At 37.1% G+C, this 18,757-nt stretch overlaps 1 protein-coding gene across 1 annotated transcript in view; it reads right to left on the bottom strand.

Moving 5' to 3' along the window:
* The window catches only part of LOC108542752 (protein unc-13 homolog C-like), a 293,581-nt gene that overhangs the window by 158,893 nt on the left and 115,931 nt on the right, over positions 1 to 18,757 (bottom strand). The window contains exon 8 of the mRNA XM_017892917.1: positions 11,613 to 11,762. Within this exon, the coding sequence (XP_017748406.1) occupies positions 11,613 to 11,762 (150 nt within the window). The remainder of the gene's footprint in view (positions 1 to 11,612; positions 11,763 to 18,757) is intronic.

Genomic DNA, 18,757 nt, shown 5'->3' with positions numbered 1-18,757 from the left:
CAGGGGTTGCAATCCTAGTCTCTGATAAAACAGAATTTAAACCAACAAAGATCAAAAGAGACAAAGAAGGGCATTACAAAATGGTAAAGGGATCAATGCAACAAGAAGAATCAACTATTCTAAATATATATGCACCCAATACAGGAGCACCCAGATTCATAAAGTTCTTAGAGACCTACTAAGAGACTTAAACTCCCACACCATAATAGTGGGAGACCTTAACACCCCACTGTCAATATTAGACAGACCAACGAGACAGAAAATTAACAAGGATATTCAGGACTTGAATTCAGCTCTGCACCAAGCAGACCTAATAGACTTCTACAGAATTCTCCACCCCATATCAACAGGAATATACATTCTTCTCAGCACCACATCACACTTATTCTAAAATTGACCACATAATTGGAAGTAAAATACTCCTCAGCAAATGCAAAAGAACAGAAATCGTAACAAAGAGTCTCTCAGACCACAGCACAATCAAATTAGAAATCAGGATTAAGAAACTCACTCAAAACCGCACAACTACATGGAAACTGAACAACCTGCTCCCGAATGACTCCTGGGTATATAACAAATTCAAGGCAGAAATAAATACATTCTTTGAAACCAATGAAAAATAACTTTTAAAGCACACAAAGTAAAATATCTTTAAAGGAAAATGATTCCTTTTATTCATATTTAATACTTATTAAACCTAGAGCAATTTCTGATATCAGTCACCAAGGTTTGGCATGACAGTTGAGAAAAGGACAACAGAACCCATATTTCTAACGCACGTTACAGCAGCAGAAGGCAGACCATTCGCCAAAGGGAGTCACTCTACCAAAGCACACGATTTTCACCCTCACCCCAATGTGTATTTAGTATATGCCCATGTTCATGGCCTAGGAACACCAAAGAAATACATTTTCAGCACTACTGGGCACTAGACCAACATATCAACAGGGGAAAGGTGTATATAATTTCAATCAAGAATAAAAATTTACCAGTTTTAATAGGTGTAAGGTATTCCTTACAAATCCTTCTCATGGTGACGTAATGATGTAACAGTATCTAGCATTTGTATAATACCTATACAAGTTATTCTTTAGAAACTTCTATATATATTTCTCATTTACTATTATACCCATATTACAACTCAAAAACAGGCACAGAGAGGCTTGGGTACTTGTCCACGGAAGTGAAGCTAGTAAGTTAGATTCAAAGTTTGACTCTTTTCTTCTAAATCCAGCCTGTCTTCCAATGTCCCATACTGCCTCTGATGAATGTGCTTATGTAGGAAGTTGAGCCTGTGTATGAAGACACAGTGCTGCATAAATATCTATTAAATATACTATAATATAATAATACTATATTAAATATACTATGATACGACTCTGGCCTCTTTGAGTCTCTGAGTGAATTAAATCTGTTTCACAGAGAACCAAAGATGGGTCATGTATTTCAGGGCAGCCTCATTGACTCCCTATAATGCTACTCTGTATGCTTTTGGACTCAGAAATTATAACCTGGGCTCTAGTCATGATAGACAGATTTGGCTGTTTTAAATATTTAAGGATATACATAATTGTATTTATATAATTACAATGGATAACATTGAAAGGCATGTGAGAGGCACATGGAGAGATTTTCAAGACACATTTTTATGTTAAAGTATTTATCCTAACACTATGTATGTAACAGCCCAATATATAAAAATATATGAAAGCAAACTTCTCTGGATAAAGAAGAAGGTTGGGGACCCCTGAGACATGTATGTGGAACTCTAGCTCCTGTAATTTGAAAACTGTTTTCCAAGGGTACCATTTCTAGCTTGCTGGTGAGTATTTGGCATGGATATAGGGTAGAAAGCAGCAGATGTGTCATGGAAGAATAAAAAAGACTATCCACAGAGAAATTCCTGGTATGAGACACAATAACTCTGCCAATTTTGCTGCAGATGTACAGTTTCCACTTTCCAAAGATCCAAGTCTAAGAATTAATCTTGTGTTTATGGTCAGCTCACATACTTGGCATGCTGACTAATCCTACTTAGACTGGAACTAAAAGAATAGGAATAAAATCATTGTCACGTGCGCAGCTCATTGTAGGATTTTTGCTAGTTGAAAATGCAGCTTACACCTCAATTTGTGAAGTGGTGAGGTCTTGGTGGAGAGAGTATAACATAAAGAAGTAAGATGTTTTATTTAGAGAGGCTGCACAGGACAAAAAGAGCTTATACATTTATAATATAACATAATTTCTAAGGGAATTTTCTCAAACCACCTTGAAGACTTTCAATCCTCTATTGTTTATTTTAAATAATAGAAAATAAAGGCGAACTAGCAAATGCCTCTTTAATTCAGTCTGAATTAATCAACTTGATAATGTAAGCTGAAAAGCATATATTTCAAAACCTGAGCTATCTAGATTGGCTGAATACAAAACTAATTAATCAGACAATTTTCAAATGCCATGTGTACGGGCTGGCAATAAAGATTTCCTGTCATATAATCAATCGCATTTTCATGAAAATTTACCTAGCTGTTTTCCCTCCCCTTGGAATGCCTGTCCCTCATTTTCATATATCAAAACCTTATCCACCTTTAAATACCCAAACCAAATCAATTTTTTATTCATTCTTTGAAGTAGAAGTAAATATTGTACTCATTGTCACTTTACATCTTATGTTTATTTGTGTTCCTTTCTTATTTCTCCTCCTAATCTATTAGCTCCTTGAAAACACAATCAATATCTGGCTTTTAAGTATCTCCCCTATGCAGTGGCTTTTAAGTTATGCATTCTGAATTAGCCCTGAGGATTTCTGCAATTCTTCATGACATATTTCTTTCAAAATTTTAAAATATCTTTTACAAATACTTAAAGCTCATAGATTATTTCCTAATTTTATACATTATCTCTTTCCACCAATAATTAAACAATATGACATATATGATGGCATGATTTTCTACTTCTAATTATACTTAATAAGACTGAGTACAAATAAGAATCAAAATGTACTGAAAATAAGAGTCAACCCATTTTATCTATTAGCCCCATTTTATAGATGGTGAAATGGATTCAAAGTCACTCAGCTAATAGTTGGAAGTACCAAGATTATTCAAAATTTTCTGTTATATTCCACAACTTTGGTCACAGGACATAGAAAGCAAATAGTTTCTCTAATAATAAATAATACATCTCCAAACTACTGATTGGACTTCTAAAAAACAGAAGGCATTCCAGTGAGAGCTTGAAGCGAATTGGGATTGCTTGGGCCTGCTGTTCATCACCATCACATTCACAACCAATGCTCGTGTGTTTATAATGACCCATTTCTGTGTTGTCCACAGAAAAGAGTCATATGCTAAGATAAAAATGTCCAGAGAATGTATAGACAATTATGTTGTAAAAGTGAAAATCTACATTAACAAACTAAAGAAATGAGGAAAAGTATTTCTCCTTCTCTCTTTTCTTTCTTTACTTCTTCCCTTTCCTCTCTCCTTTCTTCTGCACCGACTTCCCTATCTACATCCTATTATCTACTTACCTATATACCTATCTTCTAGATATTTCCCCACAGAGAACAAAATGTAAGGCTTTCTTTTCCTACTAAATATTGACATTAAATAGATAACAACATTAAACTTATTGATGTAGTAAGAAGGAAGCCAAATGTAATTGGAATTAAAGCAGAAGTCATAGTATACAGAAGAGATTCTTCCTGTGAGTTATTTCTTTTTTATCCTTACCTATTTAAATATTTTATAAGTATGACTGTGGGAAAGTTTAGATGGAAAGAAAAAGAAACGCACTAAATAAGTTTAATTACCTGGAAGAGTATCCAACTTTTTTTTTCCTTTCCAACTCTTATTTAAATTCAGAGGGCACATGCGCAAATTTATTACCTGGGAAAACTGCATGCTATGGGTATTTGGTGTCCAGATTATTTTGACACCCAGGTAACAAGTATAGTACTCAATAGGTAGTTTTTGATTCTCACCCTCCTCCTGCCCTCCAGTCTTAAGTAGGCTCTAGTGTCTACTATTCCCTATTTTGTGCCTATTTGTACTGAGTGTGTAGCTCTCACTTACAAGTGAGAACATGCAGTATTTGGTTTTCTGTTCCCGTGCTAGTTTGCACAGGATAATGGCCTCCAGTTCCATGCATGTTGCTGCAAAGGTCATGATCTCATTCATTTTTATGGCTGTGTAGTATTCCATGATATATATGTACCACATTATCTTTATCCAGTCTCCCACTGATGGGCATTTAGGTTGATTCCTTGTCTTTGCTATTGTGAACAGTGCTGCAATGAACATATATATACATGCACGTGTCTTTATGGTAAAACAATTTATATTCTTTGGATATACGCCCAGTAATGGGATTGCTGGGTTGAATTGAGGTTCTGTTTTAAGTTCGCTGAGAACCCTCCAATCTGTTTTCCACTGTGGATTAATGAACACACATTCCTACCAGCAGTGTATAAGCATTCCCTTTTCTTCACAACCTCATCAGGATTTGTTATTTTTTAATTTTTTACTAATAGTCATTCTGACCAGTGTGAGATGGTATCTCACTGTGCTTTTGATTTTCATTTCTCCAATGATTAGTGATGTTGAGCATTTTTCTTTATGCTTGTCAGCTGCTTGTATGTCTTCTTTTGAGAAGTGTCTGCTCATATGCTTTGCTCATTTTTAATGTTTTTTTTTTTTTTTTTTTTTTTTTTTGCTTGTTAATTTATTTAAGCTCCTTATAGAGTCTGGATATTAGAACATTGTCAAATGCATAGTTCGCAAACATTTTCTCCTATTCTGTAAGATGTCTGTTTACTCTGACAATAGTTTCTTTTGCTGTGTAGAAGCTCTTTAATTAGTCCTATTTTTTGTTTTTAGTTTTTCTTGCAATTGCTTTCTTTCTTCCTCATAAAACCTTGTTTTCCTCATAAAACTTTGCCAGGGCCTATGTCCAGAATGGTTTTCCTAGGTTTCTTCTAGGGTTTTATAGTGTTAGGTTTTACATTTAAGTCTTTAATCAACCTTGAGGTGATTTTTATAGCAGTGAAAGGAAAGGGTCCACTTTTAAGCTTCTGCATATGGCTAGCCAGTTATTCTAACACCATTTATTGACTAGGAAGTTCTTTCCCTTCCTGCTTGTTTTTGTTGACTTTGTTGAAGATCAGATGGTTGTAGGTGTGTGGCTTTATTTCCAGGTTCTCTAATCCATTTCATTGGTCTATGTGTCTGTTTCTGTACCAGTACCATGCTGTTTTGATTTACTGTAGCTTTGTAGTATAGTTTGAGGTTGGGTCCTGTGATGCCTCTGGCTTTGTTCTTTTTGTTTAGGATTGCTTTGACTATTCAGACTTTTGTTGTTGTTGTTGTTCTAAATGAATTTTGAAATTATTTTTTTCTAATTCTGTGAAAAATATTGCTGATAGTTTGATAATAATAGGATTTAAACTGTAAATTGCTTTGGTAATATAGCCATTTTAACAATACTGATTCTATCCATGAGCATGGAATATTTTTCCATTTGTTTGTGTAATCTCTGATTTCTTTCAGCAGTATTTTGTAATTCCTGTTCTAGAGAAATTTCAGTTCCCTCGTTAGCTGTATTTCTAGGGTTTTTCTTGTGTGTGTGTATGTGGCTATTGTGAATGGAACTGTGTTCTTGATTTGGCTCTTAGCTTGGATGCTATTGGTGTATAGAAATGCTACTGATTTTTGTATATTAATTTTGTATCCTGAAACTTTGCTAAAGTTGTTTATCAGATCTAGGATTTTTGGGCAGAGACTATAGTGTTTTCTATGTATATGATCACATCACATGTGAACAGAGATAGACTTTCTCTCTTCCTATTTGGATGCCTTTTATTTATTTCCCTTGCTTGATTGTTTGGTTAGGACTTCTAGTACTAAGTTGAATAGGAGTAGTGAGAGTGAGCATCCTTGTCTTGTTCTGGTTCTCGAGGGGAATGCTTCCAGCTTTTGCCCATTCAGTATGATATTGACTGTGGGTTTGTCATAAGTCATTCTTATTATTTTGAAATCTGTTCCCTTAATGCCTAGTTTGTTTAGGGTTTTTAACATGAGAAAATGTTGAATTTTACTGAAAGCCTTTTCTGCATCTATTGAGATGATCATGTAACTTTTGTATTTAGTTGTTTTTATGTGGTGAATCCCATTTATTGATTTGCATCTGTTAAACCACCTTGCATCCTAGGAATAAATCCTACATGATAATCCTGAGATAGCTTTTTGATATGCTGCTGGATTTGATTTGCTAGTATTTTGCTGAGGATTTTTACATCTGTGTTCATCAAGATACTGACCTGAAGTTTTCTCTTTTTTTGGTTGTGTCTTTGCCAGGTTTTAGTATTGGAATGATGCTGGCCTCATTGAATGAGTTATGGGGCAGTCCCTCCTCCTCAATTTTTGGAATAGTTTCAATACGATTGGTACTAACTCTTTTTTACACAACTCATAAAATTTGGCTGTGAATCCATCTCCTCCAGGGCCTTTTCTGGTTGATAGGCTTTTTATTACTGATTCCATTTCAGAACTCATTATTGGTCTGTTCAGGGTTTCAATTTCTTCCTGGTTCAATCTTGGTAGTTTGTATGTTTCTGGGAATTTATTCATTTCTTCTCGGTTTTCTAGTTTATGTGCATAGAAGTCTCTGTAATAGTCTCTGAGGGTTATCTGGATTTCTGCAGGGTCGGTGGTAATGCTCACTTTGTCATTTCTGATTGTGTTTATTTGAATCTTCTCACTTTTCCCCTTATTAGTGTAGCTAGTGGTCTACCAATCTTATTTATGCTTTCAAAAAACAAACTCTGTTTCATTGATCTTTTATATGGTTTCTCATCTCTCAATTTGATTCAGTTCAACTCTGATTATGGTGATTTTTCTTCTGCTGACTTTTGGGTTTGTTTACTCTTGTTTTCCTAGCTTCTCTAGCTTGTTAAATTGATAATTTCTTTTTTTTTTATTATTATACTTTAAGTTCTAGGGTACATGTGCATAACGTGCAGGTTTGTTACATATGTATACTCGTGCCATGTTGGTATGTTGCACCCATCAACTCGTCAGCACCCATCAAGTTGTCATTTACATCAGGTATAACTTCCAATGCAATCCCTTCCCCCCTCCCCATCGATAGCGCCAGTGTGTGATGTTCCGCCTTCCCGAGTCCAAGTGATCTCATTGTTCCAGTTCGCCACCTATGAGTAGCACACATGCGCGACTCTATCTAGGCTATTTCTCCTATCTTAGTCGATACCTCACTAGAACGATGGTTCCAGCCGAGCCCACTGTGCACGCATACACCAAAAGGACGCACTCATGATCAACACTTAAAGGCTGACATAGTAATTCCATGGTGTATATGTGCCACAGTTTATCTTATCCAGTCTGTCAGCAAGATAGCGACATTTGGTTGAATAACCACAGTACATTTGCATTAGAAATAGGAAAAGTACGTAGCCAGCAAACATAAACATATGCGTGTGCATGTGTCTCAGTGAGTGATGAATGAATTCTATATAATCACTTTGGGACTATACATAGCGCTACCAAAATCAGTCAGTAGGCCGAGATGGCTGGGATCATACCGGATAACATCTAGTTCACCTAAGAGAAATCCTTAACGCGAGAGAGACTTGCACATAAACCTGATACTCCCATACTGAGATCACTACTAGTCACATATTACACCGCACCAAACAAAAGTAAAAGAATGTCCTCTGCTTACATTAAAACATCAAGCCACATCCTCTCCAGACACTCTGCTTGTACTCCGAACTTTCGAAATGATAAGAGAGACCATTCCAATATTCTAACTGAGAGGATAGTAGAGAAGGCATTCATCTCTTATGTGGTTTTGATTTGCATTTCTCCTGAATGGCGAGTGATGATGAGCGATTTTTCATGTGTCACCTGTTGGCTGTCAGACAGAGCCTCTAATACCTTTTGAGAACAATAATAAATACTGATTATCTATAAAAACAACTCCTTTAGCCCACACTTTTTAGATGGGTTGTTATGTTATTTTGCTTGTATATTTGTTTGAGTTCTCTTGTACGAAACTACTGGAATATATAGAACTCCCTCAACTTGTACAAGATCGTAACATAGTATTCCGGCAAATACATATCTAATTCTCCCATCCTACTGCTAGGATTGCTGTTCACTCTGGTAGATAGATTCTTTTGCTGTGCAGAAGCTCTTTAGTTTATAAATTCAGATCCCATTTGCTCAATTTTGCGCCTTTTGTTTGGCTGTTAGGGCTTTTGTGTGCGTTTTACAGACACATGAAGTCCCTATCTAGCCCATTACGGCCTATGTCGCTAGCTGGCAAGCTATGCCCTATGATCACCTTCTTAACAGGGTTTATGGCTATTCAAGACATCTAGATCCATTTAATGTCCACAAAAATCAAACACACCTTGCAAAAAACCCCTTAACAAACAATTCATAACAACACACTTTTTTTCTTATTATTATCTATTAAACCATAAAATCTAATCCACCTTGAATTAATCTTCGTATAAGGAGTAAGGAAAGGATCCAGTTTCTAACTTTTTGATCCGGATGTTTAGCACTATACACTTTTTTCTTAACACTGTTTTAGCTATGTCCCAGAGATTCTGGTATGTTATTCCTTTTCTTTTAAAATTTTCAAAGGGTTACTTGATTTCTGTCTTAAATTCATTGTCAAAAGTCGTTCAGGAGCAGATTGCTTAATTTCCATGTAATTGTATAGTTTTGAGAGATCATCTTAGTATTAATTTCTAATTTTATTGCACTGTTGTTTGAGAGTGTGGTTGGTATGATTTCAAATTTTTTGAATTCGTTGACAATTGTTTTGTGGCTGATCATGTGACTGATTTTAGAGTACATGCCATGTGCAGATGAGGAGAATGTATATTCTGTTCATGTTGGGTTGAGTGTTCTGTAGATGTCTGTTAGGTCCTTTTGGTCAAGTGTAGAGTTTAGGTCCTGAACATCTTTGTTAGTTTTCTGCCTCAATGATCTGCCTCAGTGGGATGGTGATATCCCCCATTATTATTGTGTATTTATCTATGTTTTTTCATAGGTCTCTAAGAAATTGCTTTATAATCCGGATACTCCAGTATTAGGTGGATATATGTTTAGGATAGCTAAGTCTTGTTGAGTTGAACCCTTTATCATTATATAATGCTACTGGGTTTTTTTTGATCATTGTTTGTTTAAAGCCTCTTTTATCTGAAATTACAATAGCAACCCCTGCTCTTTTTTGTTTTCCATTTTTTTGGTAGATTTTTCTCCATCCCTTTACTTTGAGCCTATGGGTGTCATTGCATGTGAGATGAGTCTCTTAAAGACAGCTTCCTGCCTTTTAAGTGGGGCATTTAGTCCATTTACATTCAAGGTTGATATTGCTATGTGCGATTTTATCCTGTCATTGTGTCTTTAGCTGGTTGTTACGCAGACTTGATTGTGCAGTTACTTTATAGTGTCTATAGTTGATGTACTTAAGTGTATTTTTGTGTTGGCAGGTATTGATCTTTCATTTTGATGTTTAGCACTGCCTTAGGGACATCTTGAGAGGCAGGTCTAGGGTAACAAATTTCCTTAGCATTTGCTTGTCTGAAAGGATATAATTTCTCCAATGCTTATGAAACTTAGTTTAGGGGGGTATGAAATACTTCTTTGGAATGTCTTTAAGAATGCTGAATATAGCCCCCCAATGTCTTCTGGCTTGTAGAGTTTCTGCTGAATGGTCTACCGTTAGCATAATGGGATCCCCTTTGTAGGTGACCTGCCCCCTCTCTCTAGCTGTCTTTAATATTTTTCTTTCATATTGACTTTGGAGAATCGGAGGACAGTGTGGTTATCTTGTATAGTATCTCCCAGGGGAGTACTAAGACTGCTGATTATATTAGGAAATTTTTCTAGTGAATTTTGCAGCTCCATCAGATCACTTTGATTCTTTCTTAAAATGGCTATTTTGTCTTTTAGCTCTTGTATCATTAGATTCCTTGGGTTCCTTGGATTGGCTTTTGACTTTCTCCTGAATTTTCATCTTTTTTCCCATCCAGATGCCAAATTCTGTATCTGTCATTTCAGTCACATCAGCCTGGTTAAGAACCATTGCTGGGGAGCTAGTGTAGTTGTTTGGAGGTAGTGAGACACTCTGGCTTTTTGAGTTGCCAGAGTTCTTATGCTGGTTCTTTCTCATCTGCATGGGCTAATGTTCCTTTAATCTTTGACGTTGCTGTTGTTTGAATAGCATTTTTTTGCTTTTATGTTCTTTCATGCCCTTGAGGCTTTGAGGATTTGACTGTGGTATACATTGGGGTCAGTCAAAGTCAACTGGGTTCATTTCTGGAAGATTTCAGGGGGTCAAGGCTTAGGTTGGCATTCCTAGATTGCATGCTCTAACCCTGGGACCTGGTACAAGGCCCATTACTTTGTTTTCTTTCGCCTCAAGGGTAAGCACCTGCTGCACTGGGGGGGGCGAAGGTTTTCCGGTAACAACACTCTGATGGAGAGTGCTGGCCAAAGCGCTTTGTTGGGACAGTGGCTGATGACAGCAATGAGGTGGTGTCTACGTGTGCTGGTGGCAGCAGCAGCCCTGTGGGGTGACTATTGTCCTTGTCTTTAAAGAAAGACATTGTAATTTCTCTTTTATTTAAATCTTGGTCCTTTTGATATTAATTTGCCACAACAATAATAAATGAGATAACATATGTAAACTAACATATATGACATGGGTCCCTTGGGAGGCATTCAAAATTGTTATTCACTTATCTCTTCTACCTTCAGTTCTGGTTTTGAGTACCACTGTTTAAGAAATCATGTGTCTGGTTGCTTTAGATCAATGATTCCCAAATATGGACACATTACAAAATATAGGTGCTTTGACCCTGCCTCAAACGTACTAAATTAGAACTTCTAAGAGTAGGAACAGAACAAACACCTTAAAAACAAACAGAGCAACCAACCAAACTTTCTGGTTAAGAATTTGTCTTAGTCAGTCATAACAGCCTGTATTCCCATGCACTCCCACCACCATTATACTGTAATCTCCATGGTATCAGCGACTTCGGCTTTCTTTTTCATCACTGTCCAGTGCATAGAATATGGTTTGATATAGGTGAGCACTCAATAAATCATTATTGCAGGTTGGGTCAGGCAGCTATCTGCTTGCCTCTGAGCTAAGTTAATTCCAGTCACATCTGTGATATTCTTTTTTTCATCAGGTTTCTGACATGAAATCAGATATTCTGGACTCAGCTCAGTCTTTCTCTCTGTCCAGGAGGATTGAAAACAATATGTTATCCAAGGAGCATGAAATTCTAAATCTGTCTCTGCCTCAGAACAGCAACCTCCTTAGTTATAAAACTTATTTCCTCTCTTTTTTTCCTTTCTTGTACAAAGTTACTCCTATTTTATTTTTATGTAGTAATCAATTAAAGGTATGTTGCTTTTAATGAATTTATTTATTTATTTTGAATTCATTTATTTCTATAGAAAGACTTTTACTGCTGCCTTACACAGAGGAAATCAATATTTTTCTTAAAGCCTTACAAGTCAAATTTAGGGCAATAAGTAAAGAGGAAACTGGGCAAAAAAACTTACGTTTTGTCCAAAAAATCCATGAGAGGTCTTAACACAATCTCTGCATCCATTGCTGCACTGTTCTTATTAGATGTGGTGTTTCCATTTGCTCTCATTTGATTTAGTTCGAAACTCATCTGTTTTATACACTCTTCAATTATAACCTGGAAACTAAAAATAAAGAATATAAATTCTAGAATATAAGAACACATTTTGCCTGATCCTGTTTCAATGTCACCCTAGGATTCTAATCTGTTTCAACTGGTGTGAATTCCCCTGCTCGTGAGTTTTCAAATTCATTGTTTAACGGCGAAAATTTTTGTTGCAATGAAACCTTATGTGTAATACTAATAAGTAAGGCAGATAAAAGTACTGTTCTGGCCGGGCGCGGTGGCTCAAGCCTGTAATCCCAGCACTTTGGGAGGCCGAGACGGGCGGATCACGAGGTCAGGAGATCAAGACCATCCTGGCTAACACGGTGAAACCCGGTCTCTACTAAAAAATACAAAAAAAAAAAAAAAAAAAAAAAAAAAAAGTACTGTTCTTCAGGTTGAATTAATTTGAGTGGAGGTTCATTCAGTCCCCACATCTGATAGCCACAGTTGAGAGGTTCCTCTGAGCATGGTTTGGGAAAACGACTGCTCTAGAAAGACTCTTGCAGTATTTGGTTTTCTGTTTATGTGTTAGTTTGCTAGTGATAATGGCCCCCAACTCCATCCATGTGCCTGCAAAGGACATGGTGTTGTTCCTTTTTATGGCTGAATAGTATTTCATGGTGTATATGCGCCATATTGCTTTACCCAGTTAGGTTGATTCCATACTTTGCTGTTGTGAATAGTGTTGCAATGAGCATATGCCTGCATGTGCCTTTATGGTAGAATGATTTATATTCCTTTCAGTATATAGCCAGTAATGGGATTGCTGGGTCGAATGGTATTTCTGTCTTTAGGTCTTTGAGGAATTGCCACACTGTCTTCCACAATGGAGCTAAATGATGAGAACACATGGACACATGGAGGGGAACAACTCACAGTGGGGTCCATTGGAGGGTAGAGGGTGGGAAGGGGGACAGGATCAGGAAAAACAACTAACGGGTAGTAGGCTTAATACATGGATGATGTGTTATAATCTGTATAACAAACCCCTGTGATACAAGTTTACCTATGTAACAAACCTGCACATATACCCCTGAACATAAAAGTTAAAAGAAAAATTATGTACTGCCACTGCCACCATATAAATCAACCATATGCTTAAAAGCATTGTGCTAAGTGAAGAAGCCAGTCACAAAATACCACATATGACTCAATTTATATAAAATATCCAGAATAGGCAAATCCATAGAGACAGAAAGGAGATTAGTGGTTTCCTAGGGCTGGAAAGGAGAGTGGAATGGGATTTATTGCTAATGGGCATGGGGTTTCTTTTTTGTGGTGATATCAGTGTTCTAAAGTTAGATTTTGGTGAGAGTTGCACAAGTCTGTGAATATGCTAGAAACCACTAACCTACATATTTTAAATGGGAGAATTTTATGGTATGTGAATTATATTTCAATAAAGTTTGTTGTTAAAAAATAAAAAAGAAACACTCTTGGCTTCTGGATACACCTTCTTCATTTGGATACTGTGACTCCACACCTTCTTGGCTTTCCTCTGATCTCACTGGCTGCTCCTTCTCAACCGCCTGACCTCTAACCATTGGAGTAAAGTTGCCGTATTTATCAAATGAAAGCACTGGACACCAAGTTAAATTTGAATTTCAGATAGTGAATGTTTTAGTACAAACATGGTCACGTAATATTTGTAACACAATTATACTAAAAGTTATTCCTTATGTATCTAAAATTCAAGTTTAACGGAGGGTATTCTGTATTTTATTTGGAAATCCTACACAGTGATCCTCTGGGCTTGATCCTTGGACCACTTCGCTTCTCCATCAACAATCCCTTTCTTGGCAATCACATCTAGTCCCATGTTCCATAGCATCTATATACTGGTGGGCCCCAAATTCACATCTGCAGACCTGACTTCTAATGCAGACTCCAGACTATTTTATCTAACCGCCCATGCAATCTTTCCACTTCAAAGTCTGATGAGTTTCTCATACTCAACACCCAACCTATCAGCAAAATGTATCCTAAATCTGAGGATTTATTATTACTTCCGAAAACGCCGCTATAGATCCCTTTACCATCCTCCCACTTGAACCTGTGCAATAATTTCCTAAATTGTCTCTGTTCAACCCCCTACAGACAGCCTTTTAAAATAAAAACCAGATCGTGTTTCTCCTTTGCTAAAAATCTTCAATAGCTTCCAACTCCACTTAGAAAAACTCTAGATGTATTTGACAGACTGAAAGCCCAGCATAATCTGGTGCTGGCAGTCTCACTGATCTCATTTCTTGCCACTCTTCCTTCTGTTTCATTGCAGTCCAGCCACAATAGACTTCCTGGTGTTCTTAGAATTCTCTGAGGACACTCTTATCTCATGGCCACTGTTACATTCTCTCTGCCATGGAAGGAAATTCTCATAGCTCTCTTGGTCCCTGGTTTATTTCAGGCATATACCAAATACCACTTCAGAGAAATCTTCCTTGTTCACTCAAGCTGAAATGGCATTCCTATCAATCTCTGTTCCCTTATTGTTCTTTTTTTTCTCAATGGCATTCTTCATTATATGACACACTGCATAATTTATTTGCTTATTGCCTGTGTCCCTCCCTAGAATGTTAGTCCCATGAGAGCAGGAATTTTGTTTTGTTCAGGGCTGCATGCCCATACCATGGCACAGGATGACATGCTTAGAACAAAGAGGTTGTGCAAGAAATATTGGGACAATAGTGAAAACTGCTGCATGATATACTTGAAATTTGCTAAGAGGACAGATCTTAAATTAATGTTCTCAGCACACACACATGCACACACAAAAACACACAAATGACAACTCCATGGAGGTAATAGATACGTTAATTATCTGGAATGTGGTGACCATTTTATAATGGATATGTGTATCAAAACAAAGTTGTATACCTTAAATATACATAATTTTTATATGGTAATGATATCTCAATAAAGCTATTAAAAAGAAATATGGCTTGAATGCATTAATGGACCATCTCCTTCCACCTACCTCTATTTCCTCATCCACTCTAAGAATTTAAATGTTGCGAAGAGTAATACTTTGTATTACTTTTTTCATTCTGTATATCCCCTACACCAGTTTCGATGGTTCTTTCCTAAGTAAGCAGTGGCAAGTAGTAGGATTTTCAAATCTTAGAGACTCTTAGCCTCACCACCATTTCTTTATATTGTCTGCTATTTTCATGTTTCCAACAATAGGAGTAATGATAACACATGTGGTGGGCAGGCAAGAAAAACCTACTTAGGAAAACGAAGATCAATGAAAGCTTGGAAAATGGTCAAATCATTGGAATGGTAATGAGGAGAAGGAGGGAATTCATTTTAGTATTGCAGTCAACTCAATCCCATTCCTCTCCTCCTCCACACACAATGATTATGTAGTTAGTATTTGAGAAGTATCCAAATGCATACATTCCTCAGATTTTAAATAGAAGTTTAGGAATGTTCACCATATAATGCTTTTATTAAATAAAATATAGATGTTTATTTATTCATGCATGTATTCTACATATTTCCATGCTTAATATGGAAAAATTTTAACAAATGTCAAATTATCACAACTTGGGTTTTTTTCTTGATTCTGGGCCTTTAATAGCAGGGTTATACATATGTTTATTCATAATTTTGTGTACATATTCAAGGACTAATTCCACTTCTACCATCATGTTTGATCTGTCTCCATTTTTGGCTCCTGCATTCTTGGATTTCTTTACTGTCGACGACACCATTCTTTCCCCTCTGGACTTGGCATTTACATTTGGTTCCTTGATCCTTGCATCTCAGCTGGCCCCTTTGAATTTGGCTCATTTCTTGGCTCTCTGCATATTTATCTGCTTTAAAGGAACATTCTCTTCCAAGCTGTCATCCAAGAGAGTCTAAATCCTTCATTATTTCACTTTTATCTGGCTGAAGGTGCCTTTGAACTTTGGTCAGGTAGAGGGTGCAAGAGATGGTGGGGAAAATGAGGAAGGGGATGTTGTTTGTGGTGGAGTGTGTATTGAATCAAAGTAAAGGTAGCAGATACTTGAGGCAATTGAAAAGGAAGGTAAATCACGTTGAAAATATTTTGAACTAGTTGATTTACCACTGGGTCATCAATGACCATGCTGGCTGTAGTAAAAATCACCTTTAAAATGACTACTTTCTTTTGCACTGATTTTCAAATCAGTGCATTAGGGTGGGGAGATAGACTGATTTTGCAGTGATTTTCTTTTGCACTGATTTTCAAATTAGAGCATTGGGGTAGGGGGATAGACTGGACAAGAGGTGTGATATTTATGTTCCTATTATGTAAAAAATCAGTTTTCTAAACAGAACCATATTGTAAACTCTAATGAGAAGCCAGCTCTGGGTGTGGTACCAGGCATATAGAAGAATGTTCTCGAGGTATAATGGACAATAGCATTCTACTTTTGCATTAATCTAAGTGAAGCCAGTACTTGCACTTTACCTTTTGTCTCTATCAATTTTGGTAAATTCACCTAAAAGTATTTTCTTTTCTATTTTTTTTTTTTTTTTTGGTAAAAAAAAGTCTATATTAACTGGCTTAAATAAAAGTAGTGCCAGTAAATAATTACAGACTTTGTGAGCACCCAAGGAGCCACATACTCACAGAATAATGCCTATGAAATATTCCTGAATTTTTTTGTTTACTTAATCTAGCCAGCCTCTGGTACTAAAGGTGTTGGTTAAGAAGAAAAAAAAAAGGAGCAAACCAAAAACCAAACTGCAAAACATGTGTAAGCAGAAACCCTAGTGGCACACCCTTTGAAAATGTTAAGACCGTCTTTAAGTTATTATTGAGGTTATACAACTTAGTCTCAGTTCCCAGGTAGGTGCCCTGCGAGCATGTCAGGAATCCACAAATGTGTGGTTTGGCTCAGCTCTGACTTTACAGCAAAGACATCCTAACAGCTACATATAGTAGAATTATTTAATTATGAGTTTTAATAACATAAAATCAAGTGGATTTTTACAATTAGTTATACACTTAATTCTAAAACTCTACACTGCCAGTTTAGACCTTAAGAGGAGTAGGTTTAGACTAAAATTATGCATTTTGACTTGACAGCATGATCACATTGATTACTGGAGACTTTTCTACCCTGAGAGTATAATACAGACTTGATTGGTAGTATGAGGAATAAAGCCATAGCAACATAGCAACAAGGATATAATAATTACACTTTTTATAAGGAAAGTGTGACATGTGGCCCATTTATTCCAATAGTCCTAATAAACCCTAACTGAACAAAGTACTAAATTCTTTCCTATATTTAAAAAAATCAAGAATAAATGGATTCTGGGTAGCCGCAGGTTTTACTATTTAGGTTAAAAGAGCTGACTTCATACAAATAAAGTTCTTCAAGTGTCCTCCAAAGGACACTACTCCTTCTGTCATAACTGTGGTTTATCCAGGTATCTTTCAAATCAGAAAATGTATTCTAGCCTTTATAACCTGAATATTCCACCTCCCCAAACAAAACAAAACAAAAAGCACTTATCCTCAGAATGATTTAGGTATTTTACAGAAAATAATGTAATTATATTTTACTTATATTCTAGTTTCTACTCTGTTTAGCCATTTTATTTTCCATAAAGTTCTGAACAACTCGAGCTATTCCTGACCTCTTTTTTTTCTCCCCCTAACTTTGCTAAATAATCTCTAATGTTGCCTCCGTGGCTGAAGGCAACAGTCTTTCTGCTAACCACATGTTAATTTGCAACTGGAACAAAGAGAGGCAGCCTGAAGTGACTCAGCAGAGGCCTCTTCATCTCTCAGTGTCACCCCAAGTCAGAGTCAATGAACCCCACATCTCTGGAACAATCTATGTCTTTCCAATTTCAGGTAAACAGAACCTTGAAATTGCTGACTAACATCCAGATGAAATAGACAGGATCATAGAGTCAGCTAACAACACTGCAGTGGCAGGGTGACTACCCTCGGCTCAACACAGCAAGGCTGCTCTGGCTCAGCAGTTCAGCCCTGCAGGTGAGTTCCATGAAGACAAGGCCACCTTGCTTAAGGAAGTTACGGACACACCTCTGATGATGAAGAGAAGTCTAAGTGGGAGATTATTCTTCACTCTGCGTTATTCCTACATCTAAGAAGAAAAATATTATGCTTTCAGACTCTTTTGTCTTTCTCATTTAAAAAATGGCATAACTAATTGATAAATGTTTATTAATACTGGATCTTTCTAAAACACAACAATAGGTGATGAGTGGTGGCCAGAGATAGTGCCTACCTGAAGAGAGCCATCTTGTTTTTTTCTTTTTTTTTTAGACGGAGTCTCACTCTGTCACCTAGGCTGGAGTGCAGTGGTGTAATCTTGGCTCACTGCAAGCTCTGTCTCCCAGGTTCACGCCATTCTCTTGCCTCAGCCTACCGAGTAGCTGGGACTACAGGTGCCCACAACCACATCCAGCTAATTTTTTTTGTTTTGTTTTGTTTTTTGTTTGTTTTGTATTTTTAGTAGAGACGGGGTTTCACCATGTTAGCCAGGATGGTCTCGATCTCCTGACCTCATGATCCGCCTGCCTCGGCCTCCCAAAGTGCTGGGATTACAGGCATGAGCCACCGTGCCCAGCCCTGAAGAACAATCTTTATAGTCTCTTTTGAACACTGAACACATATTTTAAAATAATACATGAGTTATTGAACTACTATTTAAAGCAGATTCTATATTAATGAACCTCCTCAAAAATGTATTTTCGGCCGGGCGTGGTGGCTCAAGCCTGTAATCCCAGCACTTTGGGAGGCCGAGACGGGTGGATCACGAGGTCAGGAGATCGAGACCATCCTGGCTAACACGGTGAAACCCCGTCTCTACTAAAAAAAATACAAAAAACTAGCTGGGCGAGGTGGCGGGCGCCTGTAGTCCCAGCTACTCGGGAGGGTGAGGCAGGAGAATGGCGTAAACTCGGGAGCTGGAACTTGTAGTGAGCTGAGATCCAGCCACTGCACTCCAGCCTGGGCCACAGAGCCAGATTCCCTCTCAAAAAAAAAAAAAAAAAAAAAAAAAA

This window comes from Rhinopithecus bieti, unplaced genomic scaffold (assembly GCF_001698545.2).
Source record: "Rhinopithecus bieti isolate Rb0 unplaced genomic scaffold, ASM169854v2 scaffold_23721, whole genome shotgun sequence".
Taxonomy (NCBI): Eukaryota; Metazoa; Chordata; class Mammalia; order Primates; family Cercopithecidae; genus Rhinopithecus; species Rhinopithecus bieti.
This window is presented reverse-complemented; position numbering and strand designations above follow the sequence as displayed.